The sequence below is a fragment of the Vipera berus genome (genome assembly GCF_964194415.1).
Source record: "Vipera berus genome assembly, chromosome: 2".
In the NCBI taxonomy this organism is placed as follows: Eukaryota; Metazoa; Chordata; class Lepidosauria; order Squamata; family Viperidae; genus Vipera; species Vipera berus.
This window is the reverse complement of record NC_138203.1, coordinates 65,033,165-65,054,380: the sequence shown is the minus strand read 5'-3', so window position 1 is coordinate 65,054,380 and position 21,216 is coordinate 65,033,165. Positions and strand designations below refer to the sequence as shown.

Below are 21,216 nucleotides of genomic sequence, written 5' to 3'. Positions count from 1 at the left end.
CTAAAGATGCTTTAAGCCAGACATGTCAAACACAAGGCCCGGGGGCCAGATCCGGCCCGTGAAGTGGTGTCATGTGGCCCGCGAAGCCATCCTGGAAACAGTGAGGGAACGGCCCCCGCTGCCTTGGCCCTGGCCCAGAGACCCTCCTCCTGCCAGAGACCCTCAGATCTGTCCCACTCCTGCCCAGGCCCCCATAGGCCCCCTTGATGCGAACGATGTAGAGCTGGCCACGCCCACCCAGTAGGCCTTACACACTCTAGCCACGCCCACCCAGTAGGCCACGCCCACCCAGGCCATACCCACCCGGCCCCTTGAGGGCAACCACAATGCTGATGCGGCCCTCAATGAAATTGAGTTTGACACCCCTGCTTTAAGCCAAGGCATGAATGACCGAGTCAAAAAATGCAGCACCAAGGCACACCTCCTAAGTACCCTTCCACAGGCATAAACTGATCATTTGTCAGAAAGATTAAGAATAGGTACTTCTTTATTCAACACTTTACCTGCACTTGATTACCAAGCCAGTGGAATGCATCAAATCCTACTTTGGTCCTCAAGGTTATAAGTCCAAGAACAAACTGCATTGCAACCCCCCAAATTACTGGCCTCCATACAACCTATGGATACATAAAGCAAAACAAAACCATCAGATTTAAAATCAGCTCAAAGTTGACAATATTGCATTGAATACTGTAGTAAATGCAGATGGTGATTCCAAAGAAGAGGCATATTTCTTCCAAATATATAAATGTTTACAAAAGAAGGGGAGATTTTTTTAAAAATAATAATAATTACACTAAATTTACAAGTAAGACAGAAAAGTTATGCATGTTTGATTTCTTCCAGCCACGTTACCCAATCTGGTGTTGCTTTTCAAACAAGTGAAGTTCAATTCCAACATTCTTGATAAAGGCCACGCTGGCTAAGGAATTTTGGGAACTGATCCATACTTCTGGAAAGTACTGGAGAAATTACATTATAGTTTTTAATATCTTGGCAGAGAGTAAAGCTCAGTGGCTTGGAATTCTGGGTAAAAAGATTTGCAATAAAAGATATGAATACACTGCAATGTTTGTTGTAGGTTTCACTTGTTCAGGATACAATCACACCAAGAGTGAGATGGTTGTATCTAAATTTGATAATAAATAAATATCTAGTGTCACTTATTAACCTCTGTTGAGACTGCCAACTCTGCTGCTAACTGGTGTAGTCATTAAGTGAAAAAAATCTTATCACCACATCAAGTTACATCAGTCCTAATTGTGGTTGTTAAGTGAATCACCATAGGTTATTAAATGCAACTTCCTCATTGACTTTCCTGGTTACAGATGGATGTGAAGCAGCAGGCATATGGCGATCACATGATTGTGAGACATTGCAACTATCGTAAATGAGTGCTGGTTGCATAATGCCTGAATTATGATCTGTGGGGATGCAACTTTTAGGACCAGACATAAATCTCCTTTTTCAGCATCCTTGTAACTTCAAACGGTTGCTGGTTTTCCATGGTTTTCTACCTCTCTCTCCTATACAAGCCAACCCAGATTTCATATGAATAGCATTACATGAAGCTCTATCTTTGTTCTTCATAACTGTCATAAAATTGGCCAGACAGGACAAGGAAGACTAATGGAAAAATATATTGTGGATGAAGAGATTATAAATGTTCCTTTTTCTTAAGGAAGGGTACCGGTAAGTAGATTTTGGATAAAACATCAGTTTAGTAATTTTTCTCAGAAATTAAAGTGTTTCTGGGGGCTTTTATCAGAATTAGTTTATCTGGGACATCCCTTGATATACACTCTATTCCTGAGCTAGAAAGTAACTTGTTTAAAGGCTCTGAAAGCAGCTGGCTGAAATCTGGTGAACTAAGGAAGTGAATATGAATATTAGTTAAAGGAAAGCTTTGACTTAGTTATGAAAGCCAAGACAGAAAAACTAAACTGTATTTTCTGGTAATAAAATCACATTCTTCTCATTTTATGAAACATAGGTGATTTAGAACAGATATTCATTTTGTTCAAAAAGGAAAAGCAATAAAAAAGCAAGCAAGATGGGACTTCATTAGATACACTGGTTTTAGCATTTCTGCATGTACTGGCAAATCTTCACAACTTTTATTCTTTCTCTTTGTTTGTCTCATAATAAGGTTGCTACTTGTTCACCACTGCATAAGAAGGGACTGCATAACCCAGAATGAGATACAGATTTGCCCTCTACTTGGATATGCTAATTTAAATGGATAGGTGCCAGATTAAAAACATTATAACAAATAAACAAATCTCAGTCTGGCAGAGGGAAGTGTGACCAAAGGACCTCTGCTTCTATTATGTCTCTCCATTACTGTTGATGGGCAATTTAAAATGGCTTCTAATCTTATGCCTCTTGTCAGACACAAAGAACCAGGATCATTCACTGAGTTCAAGCATAGATGATTTATTATTTCAGCCTATTCATAAGAATCTGGTCAAATAAGTGTCAGCACTAGACTGGTGCTAGTTAAAGGTAATGGAATTCAAGGGGGGCGGGTTGGACTTGTGTTTCTTGTGGGAACGCAGAGACTCTAAAGTTATGATGCATTTAACTCCACCTTCCAGTTCTGCCTGCTCTTCTGCTGCAGCTCTTTATTTTGAAATGGATTTGGACTAGCAGCCCTTTAAATGGAGAGGATTTTGTGTTGTTGACATTTATCAACAAATTGACGAACACTAATTGCATTTTTTTCTGCCAGTTTCTAACAAGATGCAAAAGAAATGAAGTATACAAGCCTTCATATAGACTTAGCCAGCTTGTGCCGTCCCTGAAAAAAACAATGAACTGTTGTGCAATGCAACAAGATCATTGTCTCTCTCTCCTGAAATAAAGAATGCCTTCAAATACAGAATTATCCAGCATGAAGTAGGATATGTAACCAACTTATCTCTAAAGTTAGGCTGCACATTCCAGGATCAAATATATAATTTTCTGCTGGAATCAGCTGGAGCCACTGACTCAACTATTCAGCCGCCCGATCTTAAAAAAAATTCAGCAATCATCCATGGATGCTATCCAACTTGAAAACAAAGCCTTGGACCAGAGCAATAACTTTTTAAAAACTGATCTAGGTTCGGTCATAGTAGAATAAGAATTAGGATCAAAACTAAAGTTTCTGTTTTATATAGTCCTTCCTACCAAGACCTACCTTGAGAATGACTCATGTAAAAAGAACAGCTTTTAAAACATTATATCTATCTATCTATCTATCTATCTATCTATCTATCTATCTATCTATCTATCTATCTATCTATCTATCTATCTATCATCTATCTATCTATCTATCTATCTATCTATCTATCTATCTATCTATCTATCTATCTATCTATATATCTATGTATATATATATATATATATTTCTGCCCCCTTTTTTAATGTTTTTTTCTACATTTTAGCTCAATCCAACCCAATATTCTCAATTTAGTATCCTTCTTATGTATTGGGATTATACTTACTAGAATTCCTCAAATGTCATGCTATTCTGGAATTTTGAGAGTTGTTCTGACATATCTGGAGGATATACAATTGGTAAAAGCCAGTTTGGTCTGGTGGTTAAGACACCAGGCTAGAAAGCAGAAGACTGTGAGTTCTAGTCCTGCCTTAGCCATGAAAGACAACTGGGTGACCTGGGCCAGTCACTCTCTCTCAGCACAATTCACCACAACCGTTGTAGGGAAAATAGGAGGAGGAACATGTGCCGGATATGTTTATCACCTTGAGTTATTTATAAAAGTAATAAAGTCAGGATACAAATGAATATAGAAATCAAAGGCTGAATTGTGTAAAACAAAGATACAAATAAAATATAGTGAGTAAGCTATGTTATCAGGCATCTACTTAGTGGTTGCAAATACACATTAAATGTGATAAATGATAAATATAAATGAAAGATTGTAAACATACTCACTTTAGTTGGGTACTTGGAGAAGATCAGCATCAAGACAATATACATAATAAGTCCACCAAAGGAAATGAGCTGATTGGTCCCTTGCTTGGCAGTATCAAAAATTAACCAACACAGACCAGCAACTATTAAGATGATCCACACTACCCTAGTAAAAGGTATTCAAACACCGCAATGAATGACTTATGGGATAAATCATAACTTTGTTTTAGACTGTATCTCCCCCCCCCAATATAGGCTATTCCAATACAGACTCCTCACAACTATTTATTGCTAAAAACACACTAGCCATATATTGCTTCCCATTGAATAATTGATAACTTGCTTCTGTTGGCCTTGGACTGTAAAATGGGGGAGGGGGTGGTGTTGTCAAACTTTTAGTTGTCAAACTGGAAGTACTGACTTCAATTGGAGAAGTTGTCAGTGACAGCAATTGATGATATAAACTGATTTCTGGTAAAACACCATTAGAGATTTAAGTAATCTCTACTTCCTTAAGCTTTTAGATTGTTTCTTTTTGTGTGTATCCTTAACAACAATATGGCAGTATAAATCTGACAAATAATTACAGGTTTTCTTTCTCTTTTATTGTGTTTTTAGCTTTGCTTGAGAGAGAGAAGAAAGAAAGAAAGAAAGAAAGAAAGAAAGAAAGAAAGAAAGAAAGAAAGAAAGAAAGAAAGAAAGAAAGAAAGACAGACAGACACTTGACTTCCAGTAATGGAGAGAACCCAACCTTCTGAATTTACTTCTGCATCTAGTTGTCATTAAAATGCAGACTAAGGGGATTGCTTTATAAGAGCTTAACTAAACTTAATTTCCAAATAGTAAAATGAATGGCAGGGGGGAAAAACGGGTAGCCAGAAAGACAAAAGAACAGTAGTTTCATTCTTTTTTGGCCCCACTTATTTTAGCTCCGCCCATCGCTGCATGTGATGGAATCCCAAAATTTCTGGGTACAGATTCACTTATGACTGTAATTGGGTCTGGACTTGTGATTGTAAGTTGGGCGCTCACTATTACAATCTTTTTTGTAGCATTTTTTTCTAGAAAGTCAAAGAACTAAGCAAACGCCCTTAAAATATCAATAAAAGAGTACAGTATACTTTGGGCTCTTATAACTAGCTAAATCTGATACAATTCAAGCTGTTTTAGTTTGAAAGATGTTTGGGAGTGTCCCCCTACTCCCAAATAAGAAGTGTATGATCAGATGAAATGACCACTGGGATTTTTGTCTGAAGACAAGCTTTCAATAATATATGATTATACATTGTCCTGATAATTTAGCTCCAATAAGTGTTTAAGTCTACTCAGTCTCCACCTCCTTACAAAAGCTACTAAATAGCTATAATTAAACCAGATTGCTTTGGTTCTATTCCTACATGATCAGTTTAATAATGCATTAACTAACCTTAGGCTAGACATTTTCATCTGCTAATCATTACTGAACTCTTATTAAAAACATAGCTGTGAGAGCTACTTTAATAATTGGCAATATGTATTTTAATAGTACACCCCCTACATAGATACTGAAATGTACTTCTTTAGGTCAAACAAAAGTGAAATTTTATTTTGAATTAATATCACAAAGTCCTGGTTTTTTTTTAGCAGCTAAGAGGAAATGTAACATAATTTATAGCATTTATATAGTACTGAAAATCACAAACATAATTTGTGCATAATCTCATTTTCACTTAAAAAAATAAACTTGGTTAATTACCATTTCAACCAAAACCACTGAGCTTTCAGAAATCTTCCCAAAGGAGACAGCAGCTCTGCAATTTTACCCTCATATCTGGCTATGAAAAAGTCCCAACAGATGAAAACAATGGCTAGGACAGTGAGGATGAAGAGTGCTAAGGCTCTGTGAAAATTCAAGATGCAGGCTGCAATCACCATTGCCAGATAAGCTGTAATGGAAAAAAAGGAAGATCATGTCAGCTGTCCAGACTGCATACAAAATGTCTCCATCTCCTGTTTTTTTTTTCCTCCTGAAACAAAATTGCAACAGTTACCTGCAATTTTCAGGTCACCAATAATTAAAAAGAAATGATTATGCTTTGAAACGCATGAATACTATGTTGCACTGAGTATATCTCTTTGGAATTCCTTAGATCAGACATGTCAAACTCGCGACGTCATGTGACATCGCACAACGTATCGGAGCTTTTTTGCCATTGTCGGCAAAGGGGTGGGCGTGGTTTCCCGGTGATGCATCCAGTTTGACAACCCTGCCTTAGATGTTTTTATAAAACAGGTGCTTATATAAAATCTAGCACTTTTATACCTTCTAACCCAGAGGTCTTTAAACTTGGCCCTTTCATGACTTGTGGACTTCAACTCCCAGAATTCCTCACCCAGCATGCCTGGCTGAGGAATTCTGGGAGTTGAAGTCCACAAGTCATAAAAGGGCCAAGTTTGAAGACCCCTGATCTAACCACACTTCGCATCCATCAGAGGTGAGAGATCTGTTCATTTTTCTTCATCCTTTCCCTAAAACTGTATGTTTTAATTGGGCAAAAGGGGAAATGTCTTGTTTGAAAGAACAGAAGGAGAATGGTTGTTCCACTTATGACCAAATTATCAACATCCTTTCTACCTTGGACTGACAAATTGGAGGAAAAGCATCTACAAGGAAGGCCATCTTTCAGTGACTGTTTGAACTTACACCACTGAAGAAAGTGACCACTGACCAGTTTTCACACTTTCAACTGTTGCAGCATCACCACAGTCATGTGATCAAAATTCAGGCGCTTGGCAAGTAGCATGTATTTATGATAGTCGTGCTGTCTTGGGGTCATGTGATCACTATTAATAACCTTCACAGCTGACTTTCAACAAGCAAAATCAATGGGGGAAGCCAGATTCACTTAACAACTGCACAATTCACTTAACAAGTGCAATGATTTGCTTAAAACTGTGGCAAAAAGGTTGTAAAATGGGACAAAACTCACTTAACAACTGCCTTGCTTAGCAATGGAAATTTTGGGCTCAGTTGTCGTTGTAAGTCAAGGACTACCAATATTCTTCCTGCTGGAAGAGGGTGGGGCAAGATGCAAAATACTGTTTTACCCAAGCAGGTATAACAGCAGTTAATGAAACTGGTATCATGTCTGCTTAATCTTACTTTTACCTCAGGAAAATTATAGTTGCTACAGGAAGCTAAGCACAAACTAAGTCAAAGCAATTTTGATATCACTACTATTGAGTAGTGGGCTTCAGTAGGTAAGGAGCAGACCAACATAGTTACAACATTATTTATTGACTCAAACTAGAACTGGAGAACTGCAGGCAATTGCCTGTAATTTATACTCTGAGCCCACAGGGCCTTAACTAATCACAATACTTGAAAAAAACCTGCCCAAATATGAATGTTCAAAGTTTCCCTCCAAAACACTTGGAGTTAACAGTCAGGGTCATCTAAAGGTTAGTTTCATTTTAGCTTCACAAGCAGTTGGAGTTAAGTTAGTTTCACTTTAGTAGTGATATATATTCAATACATAACAACTACCTATTCCAAGACGGAGCCAGTTATTCCAATGCAATCTAATTATCTGAATCAACAACAACAACAACAAAAACTCATCAAAGAAGTACATAATAAACGTACAAAGATCAATAGTAATAGTGGGAGAGAGATGAAGTTGGTCCCTGAGGCCTTATCCACCTGTCCCTCTAACCATAATTAAACAAGGTGAGATGACCTCATAACATTGCCATTGTCTCATTTGTCTTTAATTTTGCCAGTTTTAAAGTAATGTTTCTTTCTTCTCTAATACATGATTTTTCATGAAAGCTTTACAGAGAAAGATTCAAACTTGAAATAAGGAGGTATTTCTTGACCTTGGAAGTCTTCTAATTCAATCCTTTGTCCAATGCAAGAATCTCCATGATATCCAGCAAGAAATGCTGTCCAAACTTTGCTTGAAAACCTCTAACAATAAGAGTATTCTTGTCTCCAGGAGACAAGCTCTTCCACAATAACTCTTTGTAACTTTTCTAACCCTGTCCCACCATATGTTTAGGAGAACAATTGTTATTTTTCCTGCTGGCAAGTGATGGTCAGTGGGAAGAGAAACCAAATCAGAGGAATCCATTCATCCACCCATTTTCTTAATATAGCCTGCATTAAAAGTACAAAGAGTGTACAGCTTATGAGCTTCATTATGAAAACAAAACAAAGCTCAATGGTCAGGACAGCCCAATTTATGCAGCCCTACTTTTCTGTTAACATAAGACTCTTGGCTGTATCTTCAGGTAGTCAGGCTTTAATTCCTTGAAGACTTTTAACACTAACATATTAAATTGTCCCAAAAAGCAATTTGTCAAACAGTACACAACTTTCAAAATAGCCACTGTGTAATTCCAATATCTCTTGCACTGGTCTACACCTTAGCTGACATGTTTTACATAAATTAGAGCTTACTGACTTTTTTCAAAGATAGCCTTCTGGCCGGAGAAGATTGCAGTAATCAGACAGGCATATTAACCAAGAGATGGATTTTATTTTATGCAACTAATCTCACACTTAAAAATATATAGACCCAAAATTCTACATAAAATTGCTATTTTCCAGAATGTATAATACTTACCAGTAATTAATATTCCATAAATTATGTATTGGATTCTAGTTTTATGTTTCCTGAAAAATTGAAGGACCATACCGTATTTCCTCGCAAGTTTCCTAGAAGGATAAAATGTAAGATAATAAGTACTGTAAACAGGATAACTTAAACACACACTATTTTGTACTGTAAGTAGATAAGTATGCATTACACAATATAGTATAATCAACAATGAACAGAACATATTGGTTATACAGGATTTTTAGATTTTCTTTCCATTGTCTTCTTCATGTGAGTAAAGGTTTTTACAAACATGTTTAGATGAGCAAACTACAGTAATTTGATTTTAGATATCATGTAAAGCCAAAAGCAATCAAAGTATTTGAGGGGCTGCCACAAAGCAGAGGGGGTCACGTTATTCTCCAAAGCACCAGAGGGCAGGACAAGAAACAATGATTGGAAACTGAACAAAGAAAGAAGCAACCTGGAATTAAGGAGAAACTCCTGACAGTGAGGACAATTAACCAGTGGAATAGCTTGCCTCCAGAAATTGTGAGCGCTCCATCACTGGAGATTTTTAAGAAGAGGCTAGACCAGGGGTAGGCAACCTTGGCTCTTTTATGACTCCTGGAATTCCTGAGCCAGCCATGCTGAGGGAAAAGGGAGAGGTTTCCAAGCTGAGCCATGCTGGCTCAGGAATTCTGGGAGTTGAAGTCCACGAGTCATAAAAGAGCCAAGGTTACCTACCCCTGAGCTAGTTAATCACTTGTCTGAGATGATATAGGTTCTCCTGCTTGAGCAGGAGGGTTGGACTAGAAGATCTCCAAGGTCCCTTCTTATTCTATTCTATTCTATTCTGTTCTGTTCTGTTCTGTTCTGTTCTGTTCTGTTCTGTTCTATTTTGTTCCATTCCATTCCATTCCATTCCATTCCATTCCATTCCATTCCATTCCATTCCATTCTATTCTATTCTATTCTATTCTATTCTATTCTATTCTATTCTATTCTATTCTATTCTATTCTATTCTATTCTATTCTATTCTATTCTATTCTATTCTATTCTATTCTATTAATTATTTCACATGATGATTTTAGTGACATGTATGAAGCAAGCCTAAGATCCATCAGGGTCTGATCAGACTTTGTGTAGTAGTTGGGAATCAGGTTCCAAACCATCCTCGGCTATCTGAGTGAGTGAGTTTTGGGCCAGCCTAATTAATTAATTAATCTTGCCACAATGTGAATCTGGGCGGCTTACAAAGTTAAAATCAATAAACAATGCAAATGAATATAGCAATAACATTATACATTATTGCAAAAAGGTGGGGAGGGTGGGAACAAAGTGTGCAGGGAATGAGGTGGAATCTGCTTTTAGCCCATCAAGCACTTCCAGAGTGGCACTACCCCATTGGGGCTTAAGCCAATTGGCAGAGCCAAGTTTTCAGGGCCTTACTGAAGATCAGGAGGGTAGGAGCAGAGACACTGGGAAGGGGGGGTGTCAGATGTTCCAAAAGATATCTCTTAATCCAAACTGCCCAATAATATTGTTATGGAAAAATCTTGTGTGAACCATCTTGAGCTCTTAGAACAGAGGTTTCCAACTCCTGGGCCGTGGCCAGTTTTGAATTGGGCTGTGCAGGTGGCTGGCTGGTGCGCATGCAGTTCAACTGGCGTGAATGGAGTACTGGCGGGCCCTTATGTGCATGTGTGCCGGCCTGCCACTCCCTCCCTCTATGGAATCTTTTATTACAAAAGAAGCAATGTATGACAGAGTGATGGAAGAAAAATCTCTGAAGCCAAAAACTGAACCCAGTGTGTCTGAATACACTAAAACTTCACTTGAAGGGGACATTGATAGGTGGAGAACTCCTAATGAATTTATTACCCCTTGCACCCAAGATTCTTGTTTTCTTCTGATTCAGGTTGGCTTCCATATGGCTCACTGTCAATGCTGATGTTTGTCTCATGCTAGGAGAAGAGAAAGCAAAATGGGTTATTAATCATGTGTTTTTATTCCCTTGATTCCTCTTCAAGGGCCAGATACAAGGAAAACTTGCCTTCTAGTTCTCAGTGACTCTCAAGCTGTCTACTGTCTATTCACCACCCCACATTATCTCAGTTACGTTAATAATCTTTAGGTATCTTTAATTGAAAGGGGGCGGGTTGGTTACCCAAAGCTTATAACTTTTCTTCCACATGCCAAAATCACATTCTGGCTGTAATGTAGTGGGTCCGACGCAAGGAAGAGACGCCAGCCGGAGTACGTGTTCAGCTCTTTATTGGGGGGGTAGCGTACTGAGGAACGAGGGTTACCTGGCCTCCTTAAATACCTAGCCAGGTATGTGATCAGCCAATGGGGTTGGCCCTAGGTTTCCCGCCGAAACTAAGGTTCCCGCCAAAACCGTCCAGGTCAACGCCCCCTAGTGGCTGTTGCTATGCAGATGCCTGCACTGGATACATAACACCGGCTCTTTCCCAGTTCCCAAACTACTAATTTAAAACAACTGTGGCATGAACACTAACAGCCAGAGAAAACTGTGGTGTGTTTAACTCAGCACAATGCAACACAAACAAAACTTGTCATGACTGAATGTGAGTTATGAATCTACCCATTTTCCTCTTACCTCATCAGGATGAAGAGAGTTACTGCTTTCTAAGTTCCTGTTTCTTAATGCAATACCGTTTGTCTTTGAAACGTCAGTGTCTTCCTGCAAGGCACAACATTTGACTTGAGATGAACAGACTTCGACTTAGCATATGCGACAAAAGGAGTGACATTCATCCTGCTGTGCTGTCAGCAAACCAACTCCACATGAAGGCTACAATGACTTTTCCTGAGACTGGCCGTAATACCAGAATCTTGCAAATCTGATTGAGCTTATCTTTCTTATCATTCAGTGAATTAGGCAGGCATCTGCCTGAGTCGTTTCAGAATCTTATCTCTTTGTCCTGGACTTTAAAAATGGTTCATCCCCTTTTGCTTAGGTAGCGGCTCCTGCATATCTCTGCTCAGGCCATCTTCCTTATTCCCTACAGGTGCCTTCGTAAGAAAGAAGGAGAATTAAAGGCAGGCAAAAGCTGTTAACGGTATGTGTCTACAGAATGGGATATTGCAAGGGGGATCGCATTCCCACCTCTGTGATAACCAAAAATTGGAATGAGGTGGATAGGAGTGGATAAACTGCATTCTAGCTCTCCCAATGCTCCCACTTTTTGTGATTCCTGGATCCCCTCTCCTCTGCACCAACATATTTCCATATTTTTCTAGCACAATGATTACTGAAGGTCAGCTGCATGGATTGTTGCTAGTTTGAGGCATGATTCATACAAAAGCTGTAGCTAAATGTATTCCCCATGTTTTAATTCCTCTGATTAGACTGGAACACCCCACCAAAAAATCAATGTGTATATGAATATTGGGAAACTGTAGGGAAGAGCATAACCATTATGGACTATTATCCTGGGGGACCCATACAAGTTACAAATTCTAAGTTGGCAATTACTATTATTATGCTATCATTGGAAATGGAGTTGCCTGCTGGTGAATAATGGAAGCTTTTAGTATCTTGAGAAATCAGAGAAGCACTTAGATTGGCTTACCATAAAATTGCGAATAAAAACTGCTTAACCAACTTTGAACAAAGGAGGACTGTTGGTTTTCAATGATTGGGATAATTCATATCATATAGTTAACTCATTATCTGCTGAATGGTTTACAAATTGTGTTTCTGATTAAAAACAATTTTGCAAGTTTCATTTTAGTCCATCTCTCAGAGATCATATAAATCTTAACATTAGCTTAACAGTTAAACAGCAAAGAAAGAAAAGTATAGCTTGATCTGTACTGTATCACTTCCCACAAAATAATATTAAGTGCAGTTCCTGACCACAAAAAGATGTCCAACGTTAGTTTCTGTTTCCATGTGTATAACTTTGGCACAGCCTCTAATTTTTCACAGACAAACAAAGCCAGATTGTGACTAGGAGGGTGGGGTAGAGAGAAACCGAATGAAAAGTAAATAGGTAGAATTTGTAGCCTTATATTTTGAGCAAACTCATGTTAACAATTAACGACACCCAGGCTTGGCTGGTTTCTGCTGAATTGTCCTTTGCCAGGAAAGACTAAGGAAGCAAGAACATGGATTTTAGTATAATACCTTTAATGGTCATCCTGGATAGATATAGAATCTTCATAACTGTAATGAGTCAATAAAGGCTAAATCTCTTGCCTGGATTAAATTGCCATTTGTAAATAAAATAACCCATCAATTGATCCAGCCTCAGGACAATTTTCCCAAACATGTCTATGAAGATTTTCAGTCATCCAGGTAATAGTTGTCTCAAAGATGCATTTTTTTAAAAAGTCAGCTGGACTGTTTTTTCCTTGAGGAGGAGGAAGCTTCATCAGTTGTGACTGGATGGGGGGGGGAATGGAAGGATAGGTTCTGACAGGATGGGGGGGGGAAGACAATGGAAGAATTACGATTTTTTGCAGTCATCTGGTCATTAGCACTCTCTCTGAGAGCTGTTGAGACCACTTGGGGGTTTATCTGGGCCCTCAGAGTCATTCAGGTGACTTTGAGAGCACAGATAAACCCCCAGGTGGCCTCAACAGCTCTCAGACAGAGTGCTAATGCCTAGATGACTGCAAAGAAATATAATCTTTCCATTCCCCCCACCCCACAATCCTGTTAGAACCCGTCCTTCCATCCAGTCATAATACATGAATTTTCTTGGATGAGAAGTGAAATGTCTTTTTCCTCAAGAAAAAAATCAATCCAATTGCTTTTTGGGGAAAAAAAGCACCTTTGAGTTTCCCAATCATGGTTCATGCGCAGAAATCCAGTAATGAATTTTCTAACTTAAATATACTGATTCACTGTAAAGATTAGATCGGTCACTTCATTACAGTGGATCAGAGTACAGTTCAAGGCTCAGACAAATCAAAATCTGAAACCCATTAGAGTCTGAGCAGCCAAGCTGCAATTTTTCAAGGATCAAGATGGCCAAAGGAGGCCATTTGGTGAAGTGGATCAGAGGGGAGTGGGAGGAAACAGTGCTGGATTTTTTTCACCTTTTACTTTAGCTTATTTCAATATACTGAATTAAGGATAGGAAACAGTGGGAGGCATCTGGGAATAAACTCTTCCCATCACCAACCTTAAATCTCACAAACACACTGTTCCTGGCAGAAGTATGATTTGGGGCCTCTGGGCGGTAGAGCCTTTGAAATTTTAGAGGTGGAATTGGAAATACCTTGCCTTTCAAAATCTTCCAGCTCCATTCCCACCCTTTATTCCTTCCCTTAAGAATCCAACACTGGGTCCAAATGATGAAGTCAGTGGTTGACATTTGGCCATTTTGCCACTGAATTTTTGTAATGGGATCTCGAGGTGCTATGAGAAATGTAGAGTGCTTCTTCCACTTTAAGAGGTGCTTGGGAGCCTCTGGTAAAACTGAAGGCCACATGCTGCTTTTTAGCTGACCTCTACTGACTACGAATGGTCACATTGACATTTTAAATTAAAAAAAAGCTGGCTTTTAAGCTTAATAAATTATTTAGCTAAATCCAAAGAGGCACATTTCAAAGCTAATAAAAGCCACATATTTTTGTATCTGTATTAAAGAGAATCAAGTATCTTTACGTAACAGTATTAAAATGCAAGCAAACCTGTGGACTGTAAATTTGCCTTCCATCTGATAATGATAGTTCTTTGTTGAACTTACTTCTCAAACAACAAAGGAGTAAATTTAAATCTTAGTAATATAATAATGAGAACCAGTTTGGTGTAGTGGTTAAAGCAACAGGCCTGAAACTGAGAAACTATGAGTTCCAGTCCTGTCTTAGGAACCCAGCTAGGTGAACTTGGGCCAATCACTCCCCCTCAGTCTCGGTCAAATATTTAACTTCTTGATATACATACATTACCTATATAATAAACTTGTGAATTGAGGGAAATCCAGATTCAAATGCCTGCAAAGGCATGAAGCTTTTTGAGTGTCCTCGGACACTTACTCAACTTATTTCATAGAGTTGTGAAGATAAAATGGAGGATATGCACAAACAGAGATCTACACACAGAGAGTCATAAATACACATTCTGCTCCCTGAGGCAATAGAGGAAAGAGGCAAAGCACAAAAAATCAGTTCCTAAATTCCATTAAAGTTTTCATTTTGTTTGTTTGTTTAAACAACACCCTTCGTCTGCCTGTCCTGATTCTGTCATATAGGAGCTCAAACTGCAAGCTCTGGACTTTTAGTCACCAGTTTAATATGCCACAAACCTTAAGATGCAATTACACCCTCCAAACTTCAGGCAGGCAACTATAAACTGTAGGAACTGTTATTTTTGCAAGGAGCATAAATTATACCCCCTTATTTTCTTCCTGTGATATTTTCTCCTCCCAAATACTGTACTTTGCTAAGGATAAGTAAAAAACAACAACAACTCTTTTTACTCCTTTCAGTAGCTGGTTTTGCAACAAAGATGCAAGTTCTTATTTTTCTTGTAAATGAGTTTCTTTTTCCTTTTTTTTAAAAAAAAACTTACAAGTGAAAAACTTACAAAACTTGCAGAGGAAAGAGACGAAATTAGACGTCTTGCAAAAGAGATTGCAAAGAGTGTTTTCCTCTTGCCTTGTAAAGAAAGTTCTGTTGCATGTTCACGACCTTTTCTACTTTCTTTTCCTCATCTGACCTTACTGAGCAGAATGGGAGGAGATATTTTTGATTCATAGCTGATTTGTTCCCATTATCCCATCCAAGTTTGGTTTGCCACCAAACTGCTTCTTAGAAAATCGTAAGAGGTTTATTCCTATCTTGTGCCTGGCATTAGTAAATAAATTTTTTAGTGTTCTCTCTTAGTTAAAAGTTATGACTTGAGATCTGAAGACCCATATCTAGTTTGCTACAGTATGTTGATGGTTATTAAATCAAATAAGTGATAAATGCATGTGTGAATGTTTTCTTCATCTTCCAGTTGTAGATTCCACATTTGAAAACAGGTCAGTTAGACAGAGACTGATGTATCCCACCTGGGCACCATCCAGGTGTGCCATAGGAATTGCACTGTGGTGTAATGGTTAGAGAAATAGAATGGGACCAGGTTGAAGTCCTCGTTTCATTGTGGAGCTCATAGTTTAACTTTAGGCATATTTCAACAGGGTTGTGAAGTTAAAATGACAGTCATCCCACAGACACTGCTTTAAAAGAAAGATCACTATATCTGGACAAGGATGCCTTGATGTCAGCCACTCATAGCAATAGCAATAGCACTTAGACTTATATACTACTCCATAGTGCTTTTTGGGCTTCCGTTGCTGCTTTCATCATCTATAGAAACATGGGATTTGTAGACTTTGTTCACACAACATGTTTACCTGGGCTTCACTGAGTCATGGATAATTCAATTTTCTAAGTCAGATAAGCTACTGATTGAACCTGTAAGTTATCTGGCATTACCTGAGGTCATCAAACATACTTTTTGATTAATTATGGATTATGTACCATCATGTTGGTGCTTCATACTAACAGTCTAGCTTCGGCTAACAATCACATGATTTGCTTAATGTCTATATGATTTGCCTAATGACCATGGAATCAGGGGTAGGCAACCTTGGCTCTTTTATGACTCATGGACTCCAACTCCCAGAATTCCTGAGCCAGCATGGCTGGCTCAGGAATTCTGGGAGTTGAAGTTCACAAGTCATAAAAGAGCTAAGGCTGCCTACCCCTGACCATGGTGATTCACTTAATTATCACAGTAAAAATAATTTTTAATATGTTAGTGGACGGTGGAGGGTCATCAGTCCTCTGATAACATTCCTCTTTCATGTGGTTGTGATGTCTGGTTATTTTAATAATAGCATTTCTAACTCAACCTGAGTAATGATGGAAATGCAGATGTTAAGAAATAATTCATAACAAACACAAAGGAGGAAGAAGGTGAAAAAGAGAAGTGATTGCCAATCCTGTACCTACTTCCCACAATTATCTATGTTAAGCTTGATAATAACTCCCAGGGGCTGTTATGTGATATTTTGACCACTAGAAAACAGCCAAGTGCCACTGGACGATTGATATAAATTGAGAATTGTTTTAGTTATTTTTTTAGAATAAATAAACTGGAACACATTTATATTAATGTTGACTGATAGTCTTTGTTTTAAATTTAATGATTAATCTATGCATCTCTGAAAATGAAAGAAATTAACTTGGTGCCAAAAGGATAGGGGAGATCTAAGGAATTTGTGGAATTTGGGTCATTGTAATTTTAATCAACCTGGAAAGTTCCAGGCTGAGGAAGTTATGCTAATGAAGCACTTTAGATGTAAATATTTTCTGTCCCTGTAGGTACTTCTTTAAGTACTATTAGTAAATACTAATTGGTGTTGATAACACTGGTACAATGGCACAAGATGCTTAAAAATGCAAATTATACCTACATATGTGTGGTAAAACAATCACACTGTACAACTAACACTGCTACCACAGTCATTACAATCTGTACAACGTGATCTAGCCTTGGATTCTTCCCCTCACATCCCCCAAATAGGTTAAATAAGTTCAGAATGTATCTAAAAGTTGTACTTGCAACTAATTCAGTTCCCGAGTTAAACAGGAGTAGGACTAATTTGTTGATATAATAATCCAGAAGGAAAAAAAAAACCCCAGTTGGTTGCATATCTCTTCACAATGATGTAATTGTATTCAGTTTTTGAGAAAAGAGCATTTTCACTGACAGGTTCTTTCTTAGCAAGTTTATTTGTTATTAAAGAATTGTTGCCTGGGCGTAGCAGGTGACAGACCTTCCTAGAAACTATGTTAAAGTATTCAAACTTTTTCCAGAACAACAAAAAACATTTTAGACTTACCTCAAATCCTGGGTTCTTGTAGCTATTGGAAGAAGTGCGGTTAACTGTGGACATAGCTGCAGAAATAATCCCAGAAGGGTATTTAAAGAAACAGAGACACCTTTGCTGCTGGCAGAGCTGCAAATATGGTCCTACCCAGCCACCAGCAACATCCAGTTAAGCCGTGTGTTCTCTCTTTCTTGACATATCTGACTCTTAACCACACCATCAATCCTTACACTGAAGTCATTGCTCCACTTTCCTGTGTCTCTCTGATACAAAACTGTAAAACTCCAAGCTTGTGAAATTTGAAAGATTATGATTAACACTTGCCTATGAGCATCAAGTGCTTGCTGAACAATGGAACCGCCCATTCTACAATTTTGGGAGGCAGCCACATTCCTACACATTGTTATAAATGAATGGAAAGGGTGACGTTCATAATGACCAAAGCACTTCTGAGGGAACTGAAGATTTGGATTTATGTTCGGGAGTGTCCTGGGGCAGAAATGGGCAGAATGTAGATCCAGATCTTTGCAGAGCTGGGCAGACCTTTAAAAGGTGTTCACTGGATGGGAAAGATTCATGACCAAAAAAGGTAGCATGGTTCAACAGTATACTAAGTCACAATGCAGTTTGTTCAATTTTGTTCAATTTATGGCTGGATATATAAAATCATGGCTTAATAAAACATGATTTATCATGATGCAAAATCACAGCTATCTTGAATAGTTAAGCGTATTCTGAGGATTGGGAGTGCTGTTCAGTTCTAACATTTAGAGTTTTGTTTTTTTTACTTCTCATTATATCAGTCAGCACAATTCTATATATGTTCAGGTTCATGCATGTTCAGGACAAGTAAGGAAATAAGGATTCAGGAAAATAAGACACAAACATAAACAATTTTTTCCCTTCCTAGTGCTTTCCCACGAGTGCAGAATCTGTGTTTTTTTTCAGAATCAGTCAAGTGTTGATTCATTGGTTGTAAGACACAGGTGTCAAACTCACCATAACTCAACGTATCACAACTTTTTTCCTATTGCCGGAGCTGGGTTGGGCTCAGCCTCTGCATGATGCAACTGGTCCATGGGCTGGCAGTTTGATACCCCTATTGCAAGAAGAAATGATCAAATGACTTGTGGCCTGACCTGGGTGTTGTGGGATTAGAAAAAATGACTGGCCCCAAATCACCCAGCTGACTTTCATGCATAAGGTGGAACTAGAACTCACAGTATCCTGATTTCTAGTCTGCTGCTCTAACTAGTAGGCCAAAGTGGCTCTCACACATACATAATCATTTGTTTTCATATTTTGTTTGGATAATTGTAATTATTAAATATATTATTTTCTGTAGAAATACAGGTAGAAAAGCATCCAATATAATACATGAAAAGCTTGACTTGATGGTATCAACAGAATATCATAAAGTAAAACAGTAAAGTAACCCTCAGTATTGGGGAGGTAAGGGCAAAAAAAAAGTGGAGGTGTCAACCATCTTCTTTTGTATGTATGTCATCACACACATATTGAAAAGGAGATGCGGCTTTCATTGTCCAGTTGTGCCTGCCACCTTGACTTTTTTCGACCCCCTTAGAAATCCCTGTTCAAGCTGTCTGGATTGAGTTCATAACATACATTAAGTCACAATGTGATTTTTCTGAATTTGGCTTAGTCTACTATGGGAACTTACCTACTGCCATTCTTAATCCATGTTTATAGTGCATATTGAGCAAACCTAGCCAATTATGACTATTCAATGAAGTATGTTTAAACAAACCATGATCATTCAATATATGGACTTGCTTTTCGAAGGCAAAAGCAGATATGGCCACTTGTAAACCTTATCAATGAAGCATGTTTCCGAACTTCAAGAGAAAGACCACTGTTTATTTTGAGGAATATTGTTCGTTGTTTTTTGTGGCTGAAGATGGGGTGTGTGGAAGCACTCAGTGTGGCCCTCATAGACCTTATTACACACAACCTGGGAAATACAACAGTGTTATAGGAAGTTAATTTCACAAACAAATAGTCCCACTACTTTTCTTGATTGAGTTCCTGCTGTCATTTCCTGCTGTTTAATAATAACATCATTGAAAAACACTTCATAATTATGTAAATATTCCTCACATGTTGGGATCATGTGATCAAGCAATGAGTTAATCATTTAAGAAACTGTACGGAAAGGGTAGCTTAGAAGGCATATAGTATAAGCCTTGCAATAATCTGTATAATACTAGCTCATTGTACCTGAACTTGTATAGAGTTTGTTAAAAACTGCCCAGTCAAGATTAATTAATCATTAGTTACCTTTTACGTAAAGGAGATATGATTGCTGACAGTACTGGCAATGAGTAGGTAGCCCAGTAAAACATCTGAGAGATCTTAAGGAACTCTTATGTGAACACGTTGATCTTTGAATTAAAGTATGCACCTTATCTGTAGAACCAGCCTCTACATTAAACAATTGGAAAATAGCCAATTTAATACAATATTTCAAAAAAGACAAAGGACATTCCAGGAAGCATAGGCTAGGTAAATGGGAGGTAAACATTATTAGTTATATAACAGGAGAGATATTAAAAAACAGATACTTTTTGCAAAGATCTAAGTTCTTTGAGTGTGCCATTGGGAGTGCAAATGAGAGGTATTTTTTGTGTGTATTCTTTAATCAAAATGCACATCAAAGTAGACTAAGAAAATTTAGTAGACATGGAATAAATGCTAATGAAGATGCATTGTTTAGTAACACAGGCAAGAAGTGGGTCCACCAAACTCTCTCTTGCAATAAAAATATCTAAAATACTGTCTCCTTACAATGGATAGATCTAGATCAGAGGTATCAAACTGCTGGCCCATGGCCCGGATGCGTCATCTGGAAGCTGTGCCCACACCATTGCCGGCAATGGCAAAACCATCCCAATACGTTGCGCAACGTCATGTGACGGCGTGAGTTTGACATGTCTGATCTAGATAGTGGATCCCACAAATACTTTTTTAGAACTGGCTTTTTAAAATGTGTATACAAATGGTCCTAGTTGGAGCATTCAGTTAATAATTATGTTAAAGGCACCAGAGTATCTAAAGTGGTTAAACAGAAGTGGAATATGCAGAACTACAGAAGATATTTACAAAAATGGGAAAGTGACAAAATGTTAGCAAGGTAAAATAATCTCTTTGACGGCAAAAATGTTCTAATATCACATATATGCACCATGTGACTAGTAGGTAGCTGTTTTCATTGTGTCAGTCTGAGATTTGTGCATTGTGAAAATATTACCATCTAGAGGTTCATTGGAAAGGAAATAATACCATCCTTTTTGCAATATTTTTTATCTAAATCAATGATGCAATTACCTATAAATATCAGAATCATGCAAGTTAATGTATTCCTTGTAATACTCTGAGACCAGTCAGGTTTTCTTTGCTTTACTCTTAATATTTTGGTACTTGTTTTTATTATTATAATTATTATACATCAGTTGTGAGATTCCTATTGATGAGCTGAGTTCCATTTACACACAAGCATCTCTTTTCTGCTTCATGTTCTCTTTGATCCATCATGTGCAATCAAGTTGGTGTTGATTCTTAGCAAACGGATAGATTTCTTCCATGACAATTTTTCCCTAATCTGATCTTTCAGGTCTTCTAACAATGTACCATGGCCACCATACCTGAGTCTATCCACTTTCCTGCTGATCATCCTCTTCTTTTTCCCTCCAACTTTCCCAGCATTAAAACCTTCTAGAGGGGAGCTGTGTATTTGCATAATGTGCCCAGAGTAGAATAATTTTATTGTGGCCATTTGCGACTTGAGTTAAAGTTCTAGGTTGATTTGTTTGATGCACCATTGGCTTGTTTTCTGGA

The 21,216-nt window shown here is 38.0% G+C and overlaps 1 protein-coding gene across 1 annotated transcript in view; it reads right to left on the bottom strand.

The window, feature by feature from the left end:
* The window catches only part of SLC28A3 (solute carrier family 28 member 3), a 57,712-nt gene extending 40,189 nt beyond the window's left edge, over nt 1–17,523 (bottom strand). Inside the window, exons 1-7 of the mRNA XM_081318233.1 lie at nt 17,374–17,523; nt 11,124–11,207; nt 10,385–10,467; nt 8,527–8,618; nt 5,655–5,844; nt 3,941–4,085; nt 504–617 (exon numbers count right to left, since the gene is read on the bottom strand). Of these exons, the coding sequence (XP_081174359.1) occupies nt 504–617; nt 3,941–4,085; nt 5,655–5,844; nt 8,527–8,618; nt 10,385–10,467; nt 11,124–11,207; nt 17,374–17,427 (762 nt within the window). The 5' untranslated portion in view covers nt 17,428–17,523. The remainder of the gene's footprint in view (nt 1–503; nt 618–3,940; nt 4,086–5,654; nt 5,845–8,526; nt 8,619–10,384; nt 10,468–11,123; nt 11,208–17,373) is intronic.
* Nucleotides 17,524–21,216: the final 3,693 nt, after the last annotated feature.